This window comes from Elephas maximus, chromosome 25 (genome assembly GCF_024166365.1).
Source record: "Elephas maximus indicus isolate mEleMax1 chromosome 25, mEleMax1 primary haplotype, whole genome shotgun sequence".
In the NCBI taxonomy this organism is placed as follows: domain Eukaryota; kingdom Metazoa; phylum Chordata; class Mammalia; order Proboscidea; family Elephantidae; genus Elephas; species Elephas maximus.
The window spans coordinates 58,526,495-58,551,668 of record NC_064843.1 but is presented as its reverse complement, the minus strand read 5'-3'; the positions used below and the strand labels follow the sequence as shown (position 1 = coordinate 58,551,668).

Genomic DNA, 25,174 nt, shown 5'->3' with positions numbered 1-25,174 from the left:
AATGCCTGGGGATTTTGACAGGGTAGGATGAAACTGGAGATTATGTAGAACCTTGTTCCTGGTGGTTAAGAGCTATGGCTGGCAGTTTGAATCCACCACCTAGTTGTTCCTTGGAAACCCTATGGGACAGTTCTACTGTGTCCTACATAAAAATTACCCTTGCCTCCAGTCATCTTGTACCTTTTAGGTTCCCACTCGCAGATTCAGTGTGTATTTTGGTAGTCCAGCAAACCTGTGACAAATTGTTGGTGTTGTGGATGCTGAAGCCCTGACTGCCTCCTCAAACCTTCTTTTGTGATTGTGAACTCACTGAAGTTGAGCACATATAAAGGAAAATGCTGGGTAAGGATACTGAAGCCTGTTCTCGGATTTCTCAACATTTGCAAGGACTAGGTGATGACCCTTCCCAGCCTAGTGGTATTTTTAAGTGGGGGCATTCCTTGACAGTTAAAACTTGGCCTTTAATAAGTTGGTTACATGGGCTTAGGGTAGATGTCTCTTCCTTTCAGGCCCAGTCATTAATATTTATAAACTTAAGTGCCACTGCTCTGGCTTTACAGATGAAAGGGTTTTTTTATTTGTAAGAAAGCTAGGGTGGAGTGTGTCACTGTTGGAACAATCCTGAATTTTTACCAATATGGCAAGCCCAAATTTACCTATTTTTATGGACTTAAGTTTTCTGCTAAACTTAATGGGTTTGTTTTTTTTAAACAGGAAATATGACTTCAAAGCTGCCCACGCCTTTTTTCTAGATCAGTAACTTGTACAAAGTGTCTTAAGTTCCTTTTTTGTGAGTACTACTTCAGCTGCTCACATTTTTTTTGGCTATAGGAAAAAAATGGCCAAGAAGGGGCTATTAGAGAATTTTCTAGATTTGACTTACTTCTTAGATTTACATTTTCATTCAGGAAGGCCGTGTAAGTGACCTAACATGATTGGCTTAAACCAGTTTCTCAACCTGAACACTTGACATTTTGGTTTACTGTTTTTTGCATTGTAGGATGTTTAGCAGCATCCTTGGCCTCTGCTCACTACCCTCCAATGGTGACAATCAAAAACATCTCCAGAGATTGTCAAATACCCCTTGGGAGTGGGGGATAACAGTGCCCCTGGCCGAGAACCATTGACTTCTTCCTAAAATGGTATGATATGATAGGGTCAGGTTGTGTTACAGAGGCTAATCAGATAACATGAAATATAAAACTTAAGCTTTGTTGAATATCTGGTAGAATTAGGTCCCCACCTCAGTATTGATGAACCTTATCAAAATGGTGGTAAAAGGTCCTTAGTATCCACTGTTAAAAAGAGGCAGCTGTGTATTGGCTTTGTTATCATCAGGTGTAATCTTTGGACAGTGGAAGCCTGAGGCCCTGGTACAACAGCACTGACTGATAAAAAGTACTGTAGGCCAGGATTGAAACTCACTGAGAAAAATAATGTGCTTCAGGATTTCAGAGCTTTGTAGGTTTTGCCTATTCATCTTGAAGCATTCTTTAGACTCATGGAAAGTGAAAGTTTGGTGTGAACCTCTTGGTTCTGTGTGAATGTTGGTTGTGCTCACAGTTCTCTTGTGTATAGCACAGGCAGAGGAGATGGCTGTGGGACATATGGTCTCACTATATTTAGTTTCTCAAGTATAAATTGAGAAGCTTCTCTGCATATAGCTTTCCAAAAAGAGACTTCTTTAGCTGTGATATCTATATATGTTTGTCCATTGGGTTACTCCTAAAAGAGGGGCGTGGAATTTGTCAAGCTGTTCCATACCTCAGACGCAAACCATAAATACTTAGGAGTGGTTGAGTTATAGTTTGAAAGAGAGAGGCTGAATAGGAATGAGGCTGAACTTCATTTTTTAAATTGGTTCCTTGGCTTGACTCCTCCCTTCTACATGTTAGAGATCTGGCATAGTTCAAGTTTTTCAGGCCCTGCTGTGTGGTGTGGAGAGAAAAGTAATTTTTTCTGCCTATGTTAATTATCTACTTACATTAACCAGTGGTATTCATTTTCTGCCTGATAGTTGGGAGCTATGGTTTGTCTGACCTGTTTCTGAAGGGCACACCCTGACTAAGCTTTCCATTCAATCATGGTGAGTGGTGAGGAGTACAGACAGATGTCTCCAACCTGGCAGCTTTCACTTGGTCTTTCAGGAAGTGCAGTACAAAGCTTAGACACAGTGCTGCTTCATGCCAGGTAGCTGTGGTGGCTGGTGGAATGAGGTACAGTTTAGTGTTTACTTCAGGAGGATCTGGGAATTTGTCATGCCTCAGACTCAGCAAAAGAAATCCAGTCCTGACGCACGTAGCCCATGTTGCCAAATCATCTGTTTCGAGGGTGAACTTAAATTTTTCTAATTTTCAACTTGGGCTAACAATGGAGTAAGATTGTAGAGGGCAGGCAGTGGACGTTCTTGAGTACCTTTCACCCACGCGAACAGTGTGTAGCATGTCAGCTTTGGTGTAGCATAGGGCTTGCAAACTTAAGGCATGGGGAGGGTGTGATTATGTACCACGGGATTCTGGGGAGGGAGCCTTGATGGGCTTGGGTAGTTGGTGAAGACTTTAGCTCTGAATGAAGGAAATTAGTTTTTCTGCTTTTTATTTGTTACAGTTGCTTCCCCTGTAGTTGTGGCATGTTGATTCCCAAATTAGTAGAATTTCCGAGTAAGGAGACCGTTGTAGATCGTATAAGTCAACACTTGTCTTTCTGAACTCACTTGAAAATAATCCAAAAAAAGAGGAAACAGATCTGTTGCCTTGGAGTCAATTCCAACTCAGCAACCCTACAGCACAGAGAACTGCCTGACAGGGTTTCCACAGAGTACTGGTGGATTCAAACTGCCGACCTTTTGGTTAGTAGCTGTAACACTTAACCACTATGCCACCAGGGTTTCTGAAAGTAATCCAAGTAGCTAGTAATTAGATGTATTTCTTGAGAAGCAGCAGTTATTTAAGAGAATAATTCAACTTTGTCTGTCTTCCAGGTTCCATGTTGGGACTTGGATTGTGTACGGGCTTGTGGCCTTGTGAAATGATGATTCAGTTTATCCATTCGCTGAGTGCGCTACACTGACCTTCTTCCAGGTCTCAGTTCCTGTTCTGGGAACTTAGGCTATGTAGCCTCCAAATGCCCTGCGGTCTTGCTGTGTTCTACAGTGGACAGCTTGTGTGTTGGTAGACTACTGGTAAGAATGGTTGGTGTCAGCAGAGATGGGTCCCTCTGGGTCCCATCTCACCGAGATGAGTGGTGGAAATCTGATCACTTGCTGCAGCCCTTTATTTAGCTTTTTGTTCAGCCGACAACTAAGTGACTCTCATAGTAGTCTATCTGTGTTAGTACACTGAGATCACAAGTCCTTAGTTATGTTGCCTTTGAGGACTAAGGTAAGGTATAGGATGAGGAGAGCATGGGGGGTAAGGGAAGAAGAGATGAGACCTGTGATAGAGGTGTCCTCATGCACCAGTGCCACAAGGAAAAGCTGGCATAGAACACAGATAAATAAGTATTGGTTATCTTCATGGTGGAAGAAAACAAATAATTCAAAGTATCAATGCTTGAACCATTTTGGCATCTAAAGGGGGCCGAGGGAAGTGGGGAATGGTATTAGAATTTTTTACAGAGGGCTTCTTTCCCATGAGTTGAAATGGTATTGAAATAACTATGTATCATATAAGTCTTTAATATTCTCAGAAATTGATGCAAATCTAGAGTGTGGCAGAACATTTTTGGATTTTATTTCCTCCCTAATGAGTATTGGACAGGCAAGTTCTGAAACTTTCCCAGCTGTAAAATCCCCGTCTTCCTGTGATCAAAGGGAATCTGATCCAGGGGCAGGCTTCTTGCCCCTGCTTTTGGCTCTACACATCCAGTTCGTTCATGGGTGACTTGTCACTCACAATGGCTCTCTCCCTGGCAGGGGTCTTACTTCCATATGTTGTGGGGTGAGGGATGACCAAGCAAGGTCCTTAGGCGAGAGGAACAATTAGGAAGGTAGTAGTATTTTTGCAGCAGTCAGAGGTGGAAGCACAGGGGCTGACACATACAGCCTCTTATTGCATGCACGTTGATGAGGTTTAATGGTTACTCAGGCCTCATCCCAGCAGAACAGTTACTGAGATGTGTTGTCATTTTGGCAGTATGATGCTAAACTGGAGATTGTAGTCAACCCCCGGCCAGTTGAGCCTCTTTACTTACCAAGTTGGTAACCCACCCATCCACTGAGATTGGTTTATAGCCTCATAATGGCACCAATGAGTTTAACATTTATTATACTGTATGACGTGTCTCTGCTCCCCCTATGGGTTCTGAATTTTTAAGATCTTGCCTTCTATGTTGCCCACTTACATGGGTACCCTTTGCCACCTGTGAACCGTTAAACCTTTTGAAGAGGCAGCTCTGCAGATGGCGTTAAATCTTGTACCAAAGTCAGTCCACTAAGTGTGGTAGCGACTCAGAACTGCAGAGTTGCCGTGCCACCAGTGTCAGAGATGTCCCATCCCGGAGTGGTGAGGGATTCAATACCTACTTTTTTCCTTTCAGGGAAGTCCATGTCTGTCTTAACCATAAACGTGCAGATTTCTTAAGACAGGGAAAAATTCACTTTTTAAATGAAATACCGTTGCTTTCTTACTGTTCAGATGGTTGTTGAATGATTTGGTAGAGAAGCACGTAGAGATGAAACCCTAAAACTTTGGGCGTATGTTAATGGTGGTGGAATGACCTGGAAAAGGATAACGAGAATGGTTGCGCAACGTGAAGAAAGTAGTGAATGTTGATGAATTGCATATGTAGGAATTACTGACTTGGTGTATGTTTTGTGTATATTTTCACACAATAAAACAAAAACTTTGGGTGTGTGTAAACTGACCCAAGTCTTGACTTGGTTCTCAACAAAGCCTGCCCTTCCCACAGATTTACACACCCATTCTCAGCATTTCAAACTCTGGTCCGAGTCAGACTCAGTGCTGGCTGGCAGAGGTAAGCTGTACTCTGCATCTGGATGCTTGAAGATCGTAGAGGTAGTTGGAGGGGAAAGTATATGGAAGGGTGCTGCCCACTCCTGTTTCTCCTTGAGCCTCATGAGTTAGCAAGTACTGTGGCATGGGACTCGGGGGTGTTGGCTTTGTTGACCAAGCATAAGAAGGAATGCCGAGCTTTTTTTTACTCGCACTTGGTGCTTCCGGAGGAAGGACACAAGTACTGACTTAGAAGCTGTAAACATTTCACAACTTTTTATTCCTGGTGTCTTACCTGTTTCATCTGGCGCCTTACATATGCTCCCATGACAAAGTTCATTCAGCTTGTGAGTAGGGACCATTGAGCTGCTGGTGGTCTGGATGCCCAGGGAGTTTTGCTGGTAATCTTTTCAGACAATTCTTTAAGGCCCAAGTAAATGCAGACTGCTCAGTATTACCTGCTTGTCTTGGGTGGGTGTGGATTTTTGATTGACTCCCTTTCTGGGCTGCAAAATGGCTGCTGGGGAAGTTTGGGTGTTGCTCGGTGTCCCTGTACGGTGCAGAGTCTTTGAACCCTGTAGTGATCTCATCTGTTCCTTTTGTGCTCATTTCCATGCTGATGAGAAAGGAAGACAGAGTCGTGGTCTGGGCTGTTACCGACTATTACCTCTACATGGCTGAGGATTGGGGGATTTTTTAACAAAACTAGAAGATAAAATTGTTTGATGGAATGAAGTCCACTATAGCTTTGGCTTTGCTGCTTAAATGAGCTGCATTTACTAGATTGCATTCCTCTAGGTTCTTGAAACCCTAATCTCAAAGGCATCCCACGTGGAGCTTGCAGACTGTTTGCTTGGCTTGTAGCGAGTTTAAGTGGAATTGTCAGCACATGAGGAAATTGAGATGCTGGGAACTCCAGGGTTGTGGTTTCTCTAAGAAATGGCATCCCTGGGAAGAGCGCCGAGCTCTGGAGCAGGTATGGTGGAGCCGACCACGGGCTGCTGCAGCTCCTCCAGGGCCCGTTGGCGCAGCCTCGAGCCAGCCCAGCCCGTGTGAATTCCTGCTCCCCTGCCTGGCCGCGCCCGGTGGAAGCGTGAGGTAGGTGGCGCAGCCACTGTTCCTCTGCAGTCCTGAAGTTCCTCTGAACGCTGCGTTTGCCCGGTGGTAACTAGCGGGAGGAAGGAAGCTGTTATCAGAAATGTGCCAGAGTTAGAAGACAACGGTCCTGATGCAGCGGAAGTGTCCCCGACCTTGAGGCTGTTATCTTTGTTTGCGGAGATCTCGTAAGTGGACATGTGAAAATTGAGCCAAATCAGCAGATATTTCAGAGGAGTCGTCAAGAGTTGATTTGGGAGGAAAAGTCCTCGGGCTGAGATGTTAGGGGCCGTTGTTAAGTTTGTGGTTTGGGGGGAGTTGAGTGGTGGAACTTGTAGCTTCTCCCTTAGAAAAAAGCCATGCGTTCTACTGAATATGTTTAGTCCTTTTACACCTGATGGAACTCGGTCGAGTTGGAGCCCTTGGTCCTGAACTTCTAAAGAACAGCAGTTGTGTGTTTACACTTCAGGAGGGTGGAAGTTGGAATGCTCCCTGTCAGCCCTGGGGGAAGATCCTTGTCTGTCTCCGCATCTGTAGCCCTGCTGTTCTCGGCTCCTCGGCAGGCCGCAGCACATGGCGTCTGTGTCTGTCTCGTCTGTGTCTGTTCTGCTCGCTTGTCTCTGTGCTGCTCTTTTCATAGCTCAGAGGTGGGCTCGTTAACATGACAAAACCCTGTTTCCAAACAGGACCTCATCTATGGGTGGGGGTTAGGGTTCCTGCACCTACTGGGGGAACACAGTCTGACCGTAACACCTGAGCACTAGCTTGTGGTGTAAGAAGAGGAATAAACCCACTGCCGTTGAGTCCATTCTGACTCACAGCGACCCCAGAGGACAGAGCAGAGCTGCCCCACAGAGTTTCCAAGGAGCACCTGGCGGATTTGAACTGCCGACCCTGTGGTTAGCAGCCGTAGCACTTAACCACTAGCCACCAGGGTTTCCAGAAGAGGAATAGGGACCTGATATGTGGTCTCCCAGACGAAGTGTGTCGGGTCTTCAGACAGACGACCAGTTTGTCTTCCTTAGGAATTCCGGTTTATGATTATGTTGTTGCTTGAAATTAACACCTTTTTTAAGACTAGTTCTTAGAGGTGCTACTACTGTTCTTTTTTTTTTTTTTTTTAAGTTTTTATTGTTGAGAATATGCACAGCAAAACATACACCAATTTGACAGTTTCTGCATATACAGAGTTCAGTGACGTTAATTACTTTCTTCAACTTATGCAGCCATTCTCACCCTCCTTTTCTGAGTTGTCCTTCCACCATTAACATAACCTCACTGCCTCCTAAATTTCTTACCTAGTCTTTCCAGTTGCTGTTGCCAGTGTGATACCATATAGATCTTAAAAGAGCTCAAGGCAGACGTTTTTTACTAGTTAAGCTAAACTATTGTTTGGTTTTAAGAAGACTTCAGGGGGTACTTTTGGTTTAAGTGTTAAAGATTATCTCAGGGCAGTAGTTTTGGGGATTCATCCAGCCTCCACGGCTCTAGGAAGTCTGGATTCTTTGAGAACTTGGTTGCTGCCATTCCAAGAAAAATTTCACACGGGCAAAAATGGAGCCGAATATTTTTTCCCCTGAATTTCCAGCCCACAAAGTCTGACGTTTGCTTTCGCGGCAGGCTTCACACTTTCCCCTCAAGTGTAACCACAGTGGGATTCTGTTAAGGCCTTTTTCAGTTTTATTGTTCACTGCTCCTAGATTTCTCAATGGTCCCTGAATAAATAGCTTTATGAACTGCATTTTTCTTAGCTCTCCACCCAAAATCTCGACCACATGACTGTTCCCAAGTTTTCTTACATTGTGTGGTCTGGTTTATGCCTCTCAACTGGCCTTTGTACCTTTGCATTCATGTAAGAAGCTCAGGATTTTGTTCTGTCTAGTTCAGGCTGTCTTATAGCTCTTGAAGCATTTGAATAAATGTATTTCTTATGTTGGCATAAAACGTTACATGTGTACGTGACCTTGGCATTGTACAGTTGCTTTGTTCGCAGTATAGGAGTACTTTGAACTCACTCAAGCATTTGAAGAGCAGATTTCCCCACAACTTCGAATATATTTAAAGACATCTCTCAAACCAGTGACCCTATTCTAAACATCTCTGTAGACTGCTTTTTAATTACGATCTCCTACTTTTAGAAGGTACTTTTTAGGGGTAAACTGAATTTTAGACTAACACCAAAAATAATGTGTTTCAGCTGAGATCTGTGTCTGTGGACCTGAATGTCGATCCCTCGCTTCAGATTGACATACCTGATGCGCTCAGTGAGAGAGATAAGGTCAAATTTACAGTGCACACGAAGGTAAGTGGCAGAGTGACTTCATTAACGAAAACAGTGTAGGCCGCAGCCTTCTTACACACGGCGAGTGTGAGCATAGACTCCCATAACTGAAATGGTTGCTTTTTGTTTCTGCGTAGCTCTGCTGCTGTTACAGTGAGAAACTGGGCATCCCTTCAGCAGCATTCCCTCTCGGTGGTGGCTCCCTAGAGCTTTGATATAGCCAGTACTCTGCCGTGAGGAGGCCTGCCCGGTGCAGTGCTGCGCGGGAGGCTGCCGCCTGCCCAGCAAATCTGCGTGCTGCCCGTCCTTAAGGCCCTCGGCCACACGTTTTTCTCAGTCCTTGGGTGGCTTTATCAGCATACCTTAGTTACTCAGGAAGCAGTGTGCAGACTGGCAGCATGGTTCTCTGCCTGAGTTGACCTAATGAAAGGAAGTGGAACAAATATTTGCTGTGGTTTAAAAAAAAAAGGAAGAAGCCAAAGCCAGTTTCCAGAGTAGTAGTGAACTGTAGCTAAGATTTTTAACCATTAATTTAGCCCATATTTTGTTTTGTTCAGCCTTTTAAAAGAGAATTCGGGTTGTGGTTTAACTTCCTGGAGCTTTTTCTTTACTGTTAGATTCTTACATCTTTCACTGGATGTTTGTTGCAAACTTCAGAAAGGACTTTTGTGAAAAGTATTCCTTAAAGAACAGGTTGAACCTTAGATGTGAGTTCTGTAGTCGTGGAGAGATCAGGTTTTGCTACCTGGTTCTTTACTGGATCTTACTGTGATTTTGTATTATGTATCGTTTTCCCATAGTGCAACTTGGAAAACCCAAACCAGCTTACCTAAAAGTGGTGGTTTCTTTCTTTACAGACCACACTATCCACGTTTCAGAGCCCAGAGTTTTCTGTTACAAGGCAACATGAAGACTTTGTGTGGCTACATGACACCCTTATTGAAACAACAGACTATGCTGGACTTATTGTAAGTACATTTTGGAAAGTCAAAGGATTTCTGAAGCTGGTTTCTTCTCTTTTGCTATTTCTTTTGTTTAAAGAGATCTTAACCCACTTTTTATAGTGGATTGTGAGAACAGTTTGATTGTGTCTGCCTGCTATAGAGTATACACTAACACTCTTACTGGTAATTCTAAGATATATGTGGAGATTGGTGTTACAGCTATGAGAGGACTCACAGACTTAACCTTCTGTCAGTGTAATAACAGGGTATAGGCACTTCAGTGATTTAAATCTTAACCTGCCTTTGGGTTTGTTTTTTCCTCTAGCATTTCCTTTCAGGGGTGAAGTAGAACTGATGACTGCGAACCTCAGTAGTGGGTATGCAGCAGTGGTGCTGGTGGACAGTAGGTTCTCAGTGGTGTAGCCTGTACGGAGGTAGAGGAGGTGCTGTCCCTGCTCAGTCCTTGAGTTTTTGTTGTTGTTGTTGTTATTTTTTACATATTTATTGTGTTTTCAGTGAAGGTTCATACAGCAGTTAAGGTTTCCATTCAACAGTTTCTACACAAGTCATTCATTGGTGATGTGTGAACGTTCTCATGGTTTCCATTCTGGTTGTTCCATTAACCTAGTTTCCCTGCCCCCTTACATTCTCACCTTTGTTTTAAAGTAAATTGTTGATAGTTTGTCTCATGAGTGATTTTTAAAGGAGCACAGTACTTACGAGCGATATTCATTATTCTGTGAGCCAATCTACTATTTAGCTACAAGGTGGCCACCTCAGGGGTTAATTTCAGTTCAGGGTTTGAGGACTGTTAGGGTCATTCCTTGTGACCTAAAGATTTTTCCTCCAGATCTTTAATTTGACCAAAGCAATATGCCCAATCATGTGGAAAAAACTAGTTATGAAAAGTGTTAGAGTTTAAGATATTATCTCAGGACAGTAGTCTTAAGGGAGTCCTCTAGTCTCAACCAGTCTGGTAGATCTGGGATTTTTTTTTTTTTTTTAAGGAATTTGAGGTTCTATCCCACATTTTTCTCCCATTCTGTCAGTGTCCATCTATTGTGGCCCTGACTGGAACAGATTAGTGGTAGCCGGGCACCATCTAGTTCTTCTGGTTTTAGTAGAGATGAGGCCGTGGTTCATGTAGAGTCTTTGTCCTGTATACTAGTTTTCTATCCGAGCCTCTGGTTTCCCTCTTGTTCTGAATGAGTAGAGACCAATGGTTGTATCTTAGATGGTTGCTTGTGGGCTTTTAAGACCCCCAGACACTACTTACCAAACTAGGATGTAGAACATAACTTTATGCACTGTATTACTGCATTTGACTGAGGTGTCCCGTGAGGCTGTGGTGGTGATCCTTCAAGCCCAGGAACCCAGTCCCTCAGTGTATGTGGTCATGTCTAAGAAACATCTGTAACCATACATATATATGAATACATGCACATGTAGTCACTTGCCTGCATGTATGTATGCATATGCACATACACCTATAGGGAACCCTGGTGGCACAGTGGTTAACCAAAAGGTTGGCAGTTTGAATCTACCAGCTGTTCCTTGGGCAGTTGTATTCTGTCTTATAAACCCATTACCAAACCCGTTGCCCATCGAGTTGATTGCAACTCATAGAGGCCATATAGGACAGAGTAGAACTGCCCCATAGAGTTTCCAGGGAGCGCATGTCAGATTTGAACTGCTAACCTTTTGGTTAGCAGCCCTAGCTCTTAACCACTACACCACCAGGGTTTACACTCTGTCTTACTGGGGTCACTATAAGTTGGAAGTCAACTCGGTGGCAGTGGGTTTGGGTTTTTTTTGTTGTTGTTTATATGCCTGCATACATATATATACACGTGCACATATATATTTTTTTGTTGTTTTCTCTGTTTCAAAGTTACAGATAGTAGCAATTGCCAACAGGTCCTTTTTTCGTGTGTACATTTTAGTGACATTGTTTACCTTCGTCAAGCTGTGCACGCTTCACCCTCATTTGGTGTTAACTTTTCCCGTCACCAAAAATTACAAGTGTCTACTGTCCAGAGAGTGAATTTCCTCTTCCCCCATCCCTGTCAATCATTGAGATTTAATTCTTGGTTACAGAAGCAGAGACTTAAACTGATTTTAAAGACGAGTTAGGCATGGCTTTTCTTGCCAGGATGACTAAAGAATCTGCCTGATTGAGGATTCCTAATAACTGAATGACATTAGTGCTTACAGGCTTGTATTTAGAAATGTTCTGTTCACTTAAAACTAGAATCTTTTGATTATCCTCTGGAAGTTTAAAAAAATTTGAAGTCTGGAGAATTTATAATCTTTGATTATTCTGGGTGTAAACTGAAACAGGATAAAAACTGTTGTGCCCTACTAATTGGCTATAATGAGTGAACTGAAGAAGTACTTGTGTGCAAAGTGAGTGCCCAGTTAAAAGGGGAGGCCACGTCTTTTTAATTAAATGAAAATTAATTGGATTAATAGAAAAACAGGAGGCTGACTCAGACAGCCCCGCTGAGTTGGCCGTCTAGCTAGAATGTTACTACCAGGGCAGGAATGCTCACAGGCCACTTGCCTCTGCTGCAGATTCCGCCTGCTCCCACAAAACCTGACTTTGATGGCCCTCGAGAGAAGATGCAGAAACTTGGAGAGGGTGAAGGATCTATGACCAAAGAAGAATTTGCCAAAATGAAGCAAGAACTGGAAGCGTAAGTGGGTTTCCTTAATGGGTTGCATCTCTTGAAAAGCAGGGAACAGTGGTTATGTGTACAGAAATAAGTAGAAGAACCTGACAGCTGGTTTTGTTAATGTACGGCTTTTAATTAGTTGCCTAAAGCCTTTTTGCAGAATGTTGCACATGGCCTTTGTACCTTAAACGCTGATTCCCTGGGGGCCGTTGACACTGGACAGGCTATTAGTCTGTGTTGTATTTGGAGGTTTGCATTAAGTGAACTGAAAACCATGTACCAGGTGTTCTTCAGCTAGTATTTCTCTCTTCTCTAAATCAAACCAGACTTGATGTCTTACGCTGCCCGTTACAACACCATGGCAAGATTACAAAGAAAATATTGTATACCTTCCCTCGTTAAATTGTTTGCTCTAGATTCTGAATTTTTGAAAGTTTGAAACCACCCTTGCACTTTGTTACTTTGGCTCAAAAGCGTCACACTTACCTCTCTCCATCAGTGTATTTGAGTTCAGTGCCCTGGCCCAGCCCACATTACTTAGGGCAGCGCTCCCACATCTCCAGCACACACTTAGTGCCGTTGTGGCCAGGCTCTGGGAATAGAGCGCTAAACAGGGGAGACTACGACAGAGTCAGTCTGCGCACACTTAGTGCTGTCGTGGCCAGGCTCTGGGGGTGGAGCGCTAAACACAGCAGACTACCACAGAGTCAGTCTGCGCACACTTAGTGCCGTTGTGGCCAGGCTCTGGGGGTGGAGCGCTAAACACAGGAGACTACCACGGAGTCAGTCTGTGCACACTTAGTGCCGTCGTGGCCAGGCTCTGGGGGTGGAGCGCTAAACAAAGCAGACTACCATGGAGTCAGTCTGCGCACGCTTAGTGCCGTTGTGGCCAGGCTCTGGGGGTGGAGCGCTAAACACAGGAGACTACCACGGAGTCAGTCTGTGCACACTTAGTGCCGTCGTGGCCAGGCTCTGGGGGTGGAGCGCTAAACAAAGCAGACTACCATGGAGTCAGTCTGCGCACGCTTAGTGCCGTTGTGGCCAGGCTCTGGGGGTGGAGCACTAAACAAAGCAGACTACCATGGAGTCAGTCTGCGCACACTTAGTGCCATCGTGGCCAGGCTCTGGGGTGGAGCGCTAAACACAGCAGACTAAACATCCGTGTGTCGGGTGTTGAAAGCAGTTGGTAAGGTATAGAAGAAGATTAAGCTGTTTTATGATTTCTGCTGACTCTCAGGTTTATTATGCTCACGCTGGCTGCAGAGTTGAAGGGGTTTCATTGTTTTAAAGAAAAAGAATGTTTCTTGTCAGAATCGTGTTCTGGCTGCCAGATAAACAGTGATTGTGTGGATTGAGGTGTCTCAAACTCGATCCGTCAAACACAGTCATAACGTCACTTTCCCCTCCATCTCTGTTCATTCTGCAGATTCCAAAATGGCATTACCTAACTAGACAGAAACTTAGGCCAAAATGCCTTTTTGTCCTGTGCCAGTATTTGACTTAGTGGCATGAGTAGGACAATAGAGTGAGCCAGGAGCAGTGTTTGTCGGGGATCTGAGCGATGCCAACTGAATGCCATCCGTCTTTTTCAGTGAATATCTCGCTGTTTTTAAGAAGACTGTATCCTCCCATGAAGTCTTTCTTCAGCGGCTTTCTTCACACCCTGTTCTCAATAAAGATCGCAACTTTCATGTCTTCCTGGAATATGATCAAGACGTAAGGCGTTTTTACTCTGTTTCTGCGATTCAGTTAACATTTATAAGGCTGTACGTCACATACGTACTTGGTGTAGTTTTCCAAACTACTTGAACATTCTGAATTTCGTGTCAGCACAGTGGAAAGCTGGTTAGACACTCCCCCTCAAAGGTCCATCGTCGTGAGGCATTTTTATAAAACTAAAGAAAATTTTGATGTTTTTTCCCCTTTTAGAGACTAGGCTTCTCTCAGTTTAAGTTTCAGATCATTAGGAAGACCTTAAATTGGTTTGTTTTCTTCCTGTTTTTTTTTTTTTTTTTTTTTACTGAAATGAGACTTGAATGCTGTTTATTTTTTTATGTTTTTTGCTGCTTACTATGTTTAAGACAAGCCTTATTAACTCAGAAATTTTCTCATTGTTTTCTAATCCAATGGAAATGTTATTAGTTCAACCAGAGATTTAAAAGCCACTGGAAATTCAGTGACTGGATAGTCTTCAGAACACCTCTTACGTTAAAATTTTACAGTGAGGTGAACTGTGTTCAGGTTTGATGGTTTATTAGGTAGTTTTAAGTTTGGTGGGTAAGACAGTATCAGCGGTATCTTATACATGGGCCTATACTAGTAAAAAGTGTTACTTGGAATGTATTCAGACATTTTTAAATGTGAACCTGGAAGAATAATGTATACCATAAACTACCTTTCTGGAATTCTTCCTTCAGCTAAGTGTTAGGCGGAAAAATACCAAAGAGATGTTTGGTGGCTTTTTCAAAAGTGTGGTGAAAAGTGCTGATGAAGTCCTTTTTTCAGGCGTTAAGGTAAGTGGCTTTTAGCTGTTTTAGAAAATTTTTGACTTGGTGTGAATAAATGTTGAAATGATTGTGTTTTGTATATGTCAATTAGATAAATAAAACAGTAATAATAATTTCCCATGCTTTTTATGATAACGTGTCTACCAGAAACATTTTAAATTGCACACATGGCTCACATTTCTGTAGGACAGTGCTGTTCTACAACATGAAATGAGTATGCAGATCTCACATTATCATCGTGGGCAGGATTTATTCACTCCTCCTTCTCTTTTTTTTTTTAAGTAAGCTACTTTTACAGTTAACTATCTGATTTTGCTACCTGAGGCTTGAATAAGGAACCCCCAGAATGTATATGATCTGAGTAGGGAGGGCATTTGGGGACTCTGGGAAAGTTAACTACTGGTGAGTACTCCGAGAATGTACTATGTCCTTGGCACAGTAAGATGGGTGCCATTCTGGGGTGTGTATGTGTAGCATCTGTGGTCATTGCTTACCAGATGGCAGCATTGCCTCCCAGCCACATGCACACACAGCACACGTGTGTATAAGACAGGGTAGCAGTCCTGCACCAGGCAGAGTCGTTTGTGTAGCAGAAGAGTTTCTGCAGCCTAGAGCTTTCCTGGGCATTGCCAGATTGTTCTCCCTGTTGACCCTGCCGTCTACAGGATACGGGACTCCTCCCGCATCCCTGCCGGCCCTTGGTATGTGCTAGTCTGTGGTGTAAAATGGCATCTTATCATTTTGCATTTCTTTTGGTCTCTAGAGCTTATTTGCCATAAAATTTGTTGCACAAAATATAATTCACATTCTTGAAACTTCTGGTTCTTAAATCTCTTTATTCTTCCCTTTTAGGAGGTGGATGACTTTTTTGAGCAAGAGAAGAATTTTCTTATTAACTATTATAATAGAATCAAGGATTCGTGTACAAAAGCTGACAAAATGACCAGATCTCATAAAAGTAAATACCGCTCACCTACTAGCTCCTTGCAGCGTGGCTAACGTGCTGGCTGTGTTGACGTGAAAAGGGCTGTCCTTGTTTCTGCAGGTGTCGCGGATGATTATATCCACACTGCAGCCTGCCTGCATAGCCTGGCTTTAGAAGAACCCACAGTCATCAAAAAGTAAGTTTCTGTTGGAAAAACATTGCACCTAGATGCTAACTAAAAGATCGGTAGTTCAAACCCACCGGCCACTAAAAGGGAGAAGAAACCTGGTGATTTCCTGTAAAGACTTCAGCCTAGAAAACCCTGCAGAGCAGTTCTTGTTAGGTGCTGTAGAGTTGGTTCTGACTCACAGCGACCCTATGCACAACAGAAGGAGACACTGCTCGGTTGTTGCTATGCTTGAGCCCATTGTTGTAGCCACTGTGTCAGTCCGTCTCATTGAGGGTCCTCCTCTTCTTCCCTGACCGTCTACTTTACCAAGCATGATGTCCTTCTCCAGGAACTGATCTCTCGTGATAACTTGTCCAAAGTATGTAAGAAATGGTCTCGCCATCCTTGCTTCTAAGGAGCATTCTGGCTGTACTTCTTCGAAGACAGATTTGTTCCTTCTCTGACAGTCCGTGGTATATTCAGTGTTCTTCTGCAACACCACATTTCAGAGGCTCAGTTCTTCTTAGTTCCATATTCATGGCCAGCTTTCACATGCATATTGAAGACTGAAAAACACCATGGCTTGGGTCAGAGGCACCTTAGTCCTCAAGGTGACGTCTGCTTTTCAACACTTAAAAGAAGTTTTTTTGCAGCTGATTTGCCCACTGCAGTGCATCTTTGTTTTTCTTGACTGCTGCTTCCATGGGTGTTGACTGTTGACTGTGGATACAAGTAAAATGAAATCCTTGGCAACCCCAATTTTTTTTTTCGTTCATCATGATGTTGCTTTATTGGTCCAGTTGTGAGAATTTTTGTTTTCATTATGTTGAGGTGTAATCCATACTGAAGGCTGTGGTCTTTGATTTTCATCAGGAAGTGCTTCAAGCACCCTTCACTTTCAGCAAGCAAGGTTGTCATCTGCATAACGCAGATTGTTAATGAGTCTTCCTCCAATCCTGATGCCCTGTTCTTCACATAGCCCAGCGTCTCTGATTATTTGCTCAGCATACAGATTGAATAGGTACGGAGAAAGGATGTCCGGAAACCCTGGTGGCATAGTGGTTAAGTGCTGCGGCTGCTAACCAGGAGGTTGGCGGTTTGAATCCGCCAGACACTCCTTGGAAACTATGGGGGCAGTTCTACTCTGTCCCATAGGGTCACCATGAGTTGGAATCGACTCGATGGCAGTGGGTTTGGTTTTGGTGAAAGGATACAACTCTGACGCACACCTTTCCTGATTTTAAACCACATAGTATCCCCTTGTTCTGTCCGAATGACTGCCTCTTGATCCACGTACAGATTCCTCTTGAGCACAATTAAGTGTCCTGGAATTCCCGTTGTCTGTAATGTATCCATGATTTGTTACGATCCACATAGTCAAATGCCTTTGCATAGTCAATAAAACACAGGTAAACATCTTTCTGGTATTCTCTGCTTTCAGCCAGGATCCATCTGACATCAGCAATTCCACTCTGTCTAAAGGTCACTGTGAGTCAGAATTGACTTAATGGCAAACGACAAGTAATAACACATGGTTTCACTTCTGCTGTATAGTACAGGCTTATCACCTGTGGCGGTAGTCTCCGGCACTCAACTCTTGCATACCCTTAGTGTGTAAGACCTAAGTTTGTAGGCTATTTGTGCCCTCTATAGGTGGACAGTTACTTTGTAAGTGTATGACATTTTCTCTGTCCTGGATATTTCTGGTTGAGGTGTGGTGATGCCTCATTAGAACCTGACTATAGTTAACAGCTCTGGCATTAGATAAGGCCATCTTCAGGCACAGGTTTTACACAGCGGAATGCCTGAGGGAACACCACAGGAGGCCGGTGCTCCTGTGTGTGGCACTGCCAGTGGGCTGAAGTGTGCAACCATGTTCTCTACTAGTTTGGGCCAATTTCATTGAAAACAGTGCTTTGCCTAAAGCAGCAAAGGTGTTACTAGGACTCACCAAGCTTGCCCATTTATGCCTTAGAGTGTTGGTTAAGATCATGTTTCATAGATGATTTAAGACCTTAAAATGTCTATTTTCAGGTACCTTTTGAAGGTTGCAGAGCTATTTGAGAAACTTAGGGTAAGGATTTTTTTTTTTTTTTTTTTTGTCTTCACAGTAAATATAATGTGTAGATTTCTGCTTCGACTGTGACCTTTCCTTTTTTTAATAGAAAGTAGAGAGCCGAGTCTCATCAGACGAAGACTTGAAGCTGACAGAGCTCCTGCGGTACTACATGCTCAACATAGAGGCCGCTAAGGTAAGACGAGGGTTTGTTGAAATCATCAGCCGTGCAGGACCATCCTGCCACAGCCCAAGGAGGACTGATTAGGTCTTCTCTGTTCAGAAGGGAAGTTAACTTCGATTTATACTCTGGACATAGGCACTTACTAGAATTGTTTGCATAATGACGTGCCTTCTTTTGCGATATCGTTGAAGTTGGTATTGCTGAGAGCTCTGTAGAGGCATTGCTGAATAGGCGGACCAGGGGTGCACCACAGGTCCCTGGACGCAGGATGTCGGAAGAACACGCACAAAGGACTAGAAGTTCTGAGTTTGTGGATTTTTATGGAATTTCAGGTATAGCTATAGAATTATATGAGTCATAAAACATCAAAATGAGCATTTTTGCCACCTAAAGTCTGTTTTTAATTTCCATGGAGTTAAAAGCTCACCATAAAAACGTAAGGTTTTAAAATTGCGTAACCCATTTAATACGTGTCTCATAACTACCCATTTTAGGGACTGAGGTAGTGTCTACTTTCTTTGCTGTATGGTGGCACAGGATCTTTATTTCAGATTAGATCCTCAGGATAGATTCCTGGAAGCAGGATTTGCAGGGTGGGATTATGTGAACGCTCCCTGCTACCTCATTTCCCAGTGCCTCCTGGCAACAGACCCCTTGACTCTCCCAGCAGTAAAGGCACATCTGTTTTGATAAACAGTGATTGGTCTCCTGAAATTGCCTTCAGCTGTTGAAATAAACGGAATCAATTAGAGAAAAGGTCCTTTCATTTGCACTCTGTTGGGTTTAATCTGATTTATATAAAGGATTCGAAAAAGCTCTCAACAGGGCTGTTTTGAGTTGCTTGTCCCAGCCGAATCTTGATTCAGAAAATTAATGGGTGGGGAGATAGAGTTGGATTAGATTTTTGCTATGTAATATTGCAGGCAGTTAATGGGAAAAGGAGATACTCTGTTTGTTTTTTAGTAGCTTAGACATTTTTATTACTCTGTTTTGGTCTCTGAAGATTTTCCGGGATAGATTAACTACCTTGTCGTGCCTGTTAATTTTCTTCTCAGGATCTCTTATACAGACGCACCAAAGCCCTCATTGACTATGAGAACTCAAACAAAGCTTTGGATAAGGCCCGGTTAAAAAGCAAAGACGTCAAGCTGGCAGAGGCACACCAGCAGGAATGCTGCCAGAAATTTGAACAGCTTTCTGAATCCGCAAAAGAAGGTAGAGCAGGGACACTCTTTTTTATTCGGAAATAATCTAAGATTGCAGTTAGGAAAAGTTGCAAAAATAATGAACACTGTAGATCCTTTACTGGACTTACCTAGGTGGCGAGACTTGGCCTCATTTGCTTTGTCACTTGGCCACATGGACTTTTTCCTGCTCGAGTAAGTCGTTCTCTTACATACCCACAGGACAGTTACCAGCTTTGATGAACTTAACCGTGATACAGTCCAATCTGCTGTCTGTAGTCACATTTTCTTGCTTATCCCAATAATGTCTTTCAGTATAAGACCCAGGCTAGTTTTCCATTCAGGTGTCATGTGTTTTTAGCCACTTTCAACACGGAACAATCTCTCAGGCTTTTTTTTTTTTTTTAAGCATGGTGTTTTTTTTAATTATGTTATTTGTTTTCGACTAGTCTGTTTCTGGTTATGCATTCCTTTCCCAGAGAGAATACGATGTTAGCAGCGCCCTCCGTGGTGTATCACGTCAGGGGGCTTGCTGTGCCCACCTTGTCCTCATTTGTAGTGTTAGCTTTGATTACTCAATCAAGATGTTTGGTTTCTCTGTGGTAGAACTGCTGCTCTTTTTTCCATGCCACTAATTAGCAGTCTGTAGGGAGACACTTGTTATGTGCCGTCGAGTTGGTTCCGACTCGTAGTGACCCTGTGTTCAATAGAATGAAACGCTGCCCAATCCTGGGCCATCCTCACAATTGTTATGTTTGAGCCCACTGTTGCAGCCACTGTGTCAATCCATCCTATCCTAGATCTTCCTCTTTTTTGCTGACCCTCTTACTTTACCAAGCATGATATCCTCCAGGGACTGGTCCCTACCAATAGCATGTCCTGAAATGGTGTCCTGAGACACTTAAAGACCATTCAAATACCTGTTCCTTATCAAATTTTTTCCCTAGGTTTAGGGTTTAGCATATATTGGTGATTCTTACCTGAACCAGTCCTTATGTGATGGCTGCAGGATGGCAATTCCTTCTCTCCCTTCCCTCCCCAACACCAGCATTCCTTCCCCAAACCACACTGTACTGTAAGCAAGAGCCTCATATCCTCCTGCATTTCTTTATTAGTCATGGATTTCCCCCTCCCCTGCCCCTCTTTTTAAAAATGCTTTAGAGTTCATTACAGTCCTTAACTTATTTTGGTGTTCAGAGTGCCCAGGGGCTTTGCCAGTAGGGACACCTGTAAGCTGGCACGTCCTTGTGACATGCCCCCATCTTTTGGGAACAGTTAGATGTTTGGTGCTCATCTTAAACCTTCTCTGTGCCAGCACTGGAATTAGCCATTCTTCCAAAGAGCCCTGGTCGCTTTTACTAGGAAATAGTAACCGAGATCTGGGAGCCAGGTGTGGTCATTGCTCTCGGAGCATCCTCACTTCTGGGCCCTTTCAGTGGGCAGAGCTAGTGCACTTACGGGTGTGTGCACAGAAACAACTATACACAGACGCACGCACCTTTCAGACAGCAGGAGTCCATGCTGTGGTAACTCCCAATCCGAGTCCACAGGGTTCTTTCATCCCTTCTCCATTTCAGAGCAGGGAGTCTTTTTAAAATAAAGCCTAACTTCACTGGGAGATGACTTGCTGTTTCCATTGAACACAGATGTAATACGTAGTTTTTTCTCAAGAGGATCTCACTGCCCTGGGGTTCTCAGGGACTATACAGGGATCACGTCAGAGCAGAAAGGTGAAGTGTCATCCAGAATGTGAATGTACTTAGAGTGGGACGTTGGACTTGCCGTGCTCACTACCTCCCCATTCAGGTTTCCATGAGAAGTCTCTGTCTCCCTTGTAGGACTTCATTTTCTCAGAACTGTGAGTTTTCCCTGTGGTTGAGAGGTGCAGACATGTCTGGAAGTGTGCTGACAATAGTAGTGGTCTGTTCAGTGACATGGTTGAAGCTGCTTGGTCTGTCTGGTAGACTTCCTAGAGTTGTAGTCCGTTGTCTTGCCTTATGTCTGTCCAGGACTGTGATGCCTTAACTCTAAGGCACAGAGCTGCTTTTTATTGAAACACCACAGATGCCATGCAGACCTGCTCACATGGCTCTACCTTCTGAATTCTTTCAAAGGAACCTCCTTCATGTGGCACCTGTCCGTGAAACAATTCCTGCCCCTCCCCTTTTTCATTCAACATTTACTGTATGCCAGGCTCTGGTTTGGACTGTGGCTAACAAGCTAGAGATGAAGCTCCTTCCCTTGTGGATCTTCATATTGGAATAGAGAACACAGATAGCTAACAGTCTGTAGCTCAGGGGAGAAGCCCAGATTGGAATGTTTCCTAAGAGAATATCTGATTGGATTGGTTTGTCATCTTGCAAAATGAAGCACCTCTGTCGGGCAGAATTTTGAGCCAAATCATGTCCTAGGTAATTGGTCTCCCTCACTCCCTCAAATTGAACCTGTAGGTTGTTCTCAGCTGGGGCACTGAGGGCCCCCTCCTTTTTTTAAACAGTGAATTTAAATTCGTTACAGGTAAAAGTATGCACTTTCAAAAAAGTTGAAATTTTTGATTATCGTATTGGCTATATGGTTCTAAGAATCTTAGAGAGAGGATTAAAGAGAACCACAAAGCTTAACTTGCTGTCAGTTTAGGCCTGTTTTTACTACCTGCTGTTTTTCCCTAAGTTCTTGGTGTGCAGTATTCTGTAGTACTGGGATTGATGTGTTCTTGGGTCCCATTTTTCCTCAGATTTGTAGCTAGCTCTGACAGAGTTGAACAGGAATGCCACAAAGGATGGTGTGTGTGCCGCAAGGCAGAGAGCTTAATTTCACAGGTTTATAGAAAGCATTAGAGAGACTAAGTACATATTCTTGGGCTTACTTTAATTTCCAGTAGGTTATTGGGTGTTGTTGAATCAATTCCAATTCATAGCGACTCCATGTGACAGAGTGGAACTGCCCCATAGGGATTCCTGGTCTGTAATCTTTACAGGAGCAGATGGCTTGGTTTTTCTCCCACAGCTGCTGAGTGGGTTCAAACCACCACCCTTTCGTTTATTATCTGAGAGCTTAACATTGAGCCTCCAGGTCTTCTTCCAATGAGTTATTAATCCTGAATTCTGGTGGCAGCAATAGGACGCTAGAGGTACAGGCAACACGCCCTACAGGTCATGTCCGCAGCAAAGCTGATGAGGCTTTCCGTGACAGAATAATTACTTTATGTCTAGTGTGATGTTAAGTGTGACATTGCTGTACACATACGTAAGAAAAATTAAGGAATTCTTACATGTCAGTAGAATAGATGTTCCGTGTCCCCTATTTTTTTCTTGTCCAATAATGTCCTTTGCCGTTAAGAGTTTTGGTGTTGACTGCATTTAAAAACAATCCACGAGAAAAAAAAGCTATTGGTGCAAGTGTGCCTGGCTGAGGGTGAATTGTTGCCCTTTTGCTAAACTTGAATGTTTTCTCTCTTCGTATAGAGCTGATCAATTTCAAACGAAAGCGAGTGGCAGCCTTTAGGAAGAATCTGATTGAAATGTCTGAACTGGAAATAAAGCATGCCAAGGTAAGTGTTCTCTTTTAAATTAAGCCAACAACATTTTTTAAGAGGTTGGTTTGTTTTTCAAACTTTTTCCCAATTCACAGTGTCAGTGCTGTCATGCAGATGGGATTTGTCTTGTGGCTTTACTCCTAGTGTATGGAGCCACTGGTTGGCGTTTTATGAGTTACTTGTAAGATTAACTAACATTACTGGGTGGCACAAGCAGCTTGCGCTGGGTTACTAACATAAAGGTTAGCAGTTCGAATCCACCCAGCAGTGCCATGGGAGAAAAGCCTGGCAGTCTGCTTCCATCAAGATTGCAGTGCAGAAAATCCTGTGGAGCAGTTCTACTTTGTAACACAAGGGGTCACCATGAGTTGGAATCATCTCGTCTGCAGTGGGTTTTGTAAGCCGGAACCCCCCTCCCCCCCGCCCAACATCTTGAGGAAGCACTGATTTTGAATAGAGCAGGCTGTCTTGCCCCCTGCACCAGAGGCCTTACGGGCCATGGTCTGAACATACCCACCATACCATTGTAAGTTCTTCAGTACCTGGAGTTTTCATGGAAAATTATTTTAGAAAAAATTCTGGTTTGCTAAGTGTCTTCTGATGTGAATTCCTTCTTGCTTTAGAAAGGAAAGCAAACTTGTGTTCTCCTGTTATATATATACAGTGTCTGGCGTCCCTTCAGCAGAGATGGCAGAGCAATGGTCAGTGCTGAGTCCACACTGTAGTCTGCTGGGAGAGCTTTGGAAAAGAAAGTTGTGCCCAGACGTGTTGCATCAGGGTTTGTGGGTGGTCCCCAGGCATCAAAGTTAAGGCTCCCTGGGTGGTTCTGGCAACCAGCCGAAGCCCTGTACTGTGGGGCAGGCAACTGGGTCAGCCCAGAGCCTGCAGGGGGAGGCAGCCGAGCCCTCTTGGGAGGGAGTGACACTGGCCACCAAATCTGACATTGGTTAAAGCAAGAAAACTAGTAACAGTCTTACAGATTTTGAAACTCTTTATTTTAACTACAACATTAAGAAGCAAAAGCTGCTGTGGAGTTGACTTTGTCTCGTGGTGACCCGAGTGGTCAGAGTAGAATGCGCTCCATAAGGCTTTCACAAGTAGATGGCCAGATCTTTCTTCTGGGGCTCTTCTGGATGGACTCGGACCTCTTATTTCAATTCAACAACTGAGCGTATTAACCATTTGTACCACCCAGGGTCTCTGACTACAACATCGTATCTGTGTTTATTCAGTTGCCTCTTCGTTAGGTCCAAATCCTATTGTGAATGACCTCTTAAATTGGAGTATCATTCTTGCATAAATCACATGTATAACGTTCTGGGTGTTAAAAGTTTTCTGAATTTCTTCAAATGGTAACTTGGACATTTATGAAATAATCTTTGCAGACTTTGTAACTATTTTTTAGCAATGTTGTGTCAGTCTTTCCAAGGCCTTCAAGTTGATAGGAACAACTCATTTATCTAATGCCTAAGTTAGGGATTTAGAGTAAGCATTCAGGAGCAAATAGGTGGTGGGAGCAGAAGTGCTGCAGAGAGCCCACTAGCCCTTGAGCTTTGAGGCTCTCCCAGCCAGCAGCCCAGTACCCCTGGAGGGAGATGAACTCTCCAACATGGAATTGAGATGGGCAGTTGTTCAGGGAGGAGTTAATGAAGAAAAGCGCCAGCCCATTTTGGCTGACTTTGAATTTTCTTTTGTGAAAAGTTAGTCAGTGGATTTAATTCTTACAGGTATATAGCATACCTTAGACCTAGAAGATTTATTGGTCGACCTTGACTTCTGCTTTTCTTCCAGAACAATGTCTCCCTCTTGCAAAGCTGCATTGACTTGTTCAAGAACAACTGACCTGCCTTCATTCTGGATGAAGTAGAGGAAACAGAACGAATGTGAAAGCCAGGATCACTTGCACTTAAATCATTAGCCCCGAAGATTTATTAGCTTTTTGACTTCAGTTTAAAATGATAAGAATAAATATTTTGATTTCTAAAAATCTTAACACTTAACCATGTTCGTTTAAAACTATTTTTATCGCATGTTACTTGGACATAACTAACCTTTTCCTTGTGCATTTAATACCTCAAAGTGGGCAGAATCTAAATACTGGATTCTCCTGTAATTTGTCTTCTGGAAACAAGTATAAGAAATAGCCTGGCACGTGTTTGTCTCACTCTTCCATGGGTCCTTGTCCCCACAAACAATATTTTAGGGTAGGAGTCAGTTACGAGGAACTATTCAGCTACTCAATACAGGTAACAGACATTCCATTCCTTTATCAGGCGTTTTTTCTCCCTGGGGATCTCATGGTTCTTTAGGCATCGCAAGTGTTTGCACTATAACAAGAGCAAGACATCTCATTTATCTTTATACACCTTTTGCAACTCCGTTTTTGTTGTCGGGATATAAATAAATATTTGAGGGGAGAGAAGTATCTAAGGGCCTAGTGACGAGTATGTGTCCTGCAGTAGAAAACAACCAGATCTACGTAAGAACGGGGGAGCCCTCCCTCACCAGTAGTGAGGGGTATGTGAATGTTTGGCTTTTGTTTTTTACAAAGTGTATAATAAAATAGTGAATCATGCTACCTTGTGGAGTGTTTTTGTGGAAAACAAGGCTAGGGTGCACACCAAGATTGACAGCAGTCAGAGCATCAAACCAGGGTGGGGCCCTCCT

General features: G+C 43.4%; 1 protein-coding gene and 1 non-coding gene across 2 annotated transcripts in view; both read left to right on the top strand.

The window, feature by feature from the left end:
- Positions 1 to 25,112, top strand: part of SNX5 (sorting nexin 5) — a 27,710-nt gene extending 2,598 nt beyond the window's left edge. Inside the window, exons 3-14 of the mRNA XM_049870016.1 lie at positions 8,245 to 8,349; positions 9,186 to 9,296; positions 11,847 to 11,968; positions 13,540 to 13,663; positions 14,365 to 14,460; positions 15,307 to 15,412; positions 15,500 to 15,575; positions 17,583 to 17,622; positions 17,714 to 17,800; positions 18,844 to 19,003; positions 22,437 to 22,522; positions 24,299 to 25,112. Coding sequence (XP_049725973.1) covers positions 8,245 to 8,349; positions 9,186 to 9,296; positions 11,847 to 11,968; positions 13,540 to 13,663; positions 14,365 to 14,460; positions 15,307 to 15,412; positions 15,500 to 15,575; positions 17,583 to 17,622; positions 17,714 to 17,800; positions 18,844 to 19,003; positions 22,437 to 22,522; positions 24,299 to 24,349 — 1,164 coding nt within the window. The 3' untranslated portion in view covers positions 24,350 to 25,112. The remainder of the gene's footprint in view (positions 1 to 8,244; positions 8,350 to 9,185; positions 9,297 to 11,846; positions 11,969 to 13,539; positions 13,664 to 14,364; positions 14,461 to 15,306; positions 15,413 to 15,499; positions 15,576 to 17,582; positions 17,623 to 17,713; positions 17,801 to 18,843; positions 19,004 to 22,436; positions 22,523 to 24,298) is intronic.
- LOC126067882 (small nucleolar RNA SNORD17) lies at positions 3,023 to 3,259 on the top strand. The gene has a single exon (XR_007515494.1). It is a non-coding gene; the product is annotated as a small nucleolar RNA SNORD17 (small nucleolar RNA).
- Positions 25,113 to 25,174: the final 62 nt, after the last annotated feature.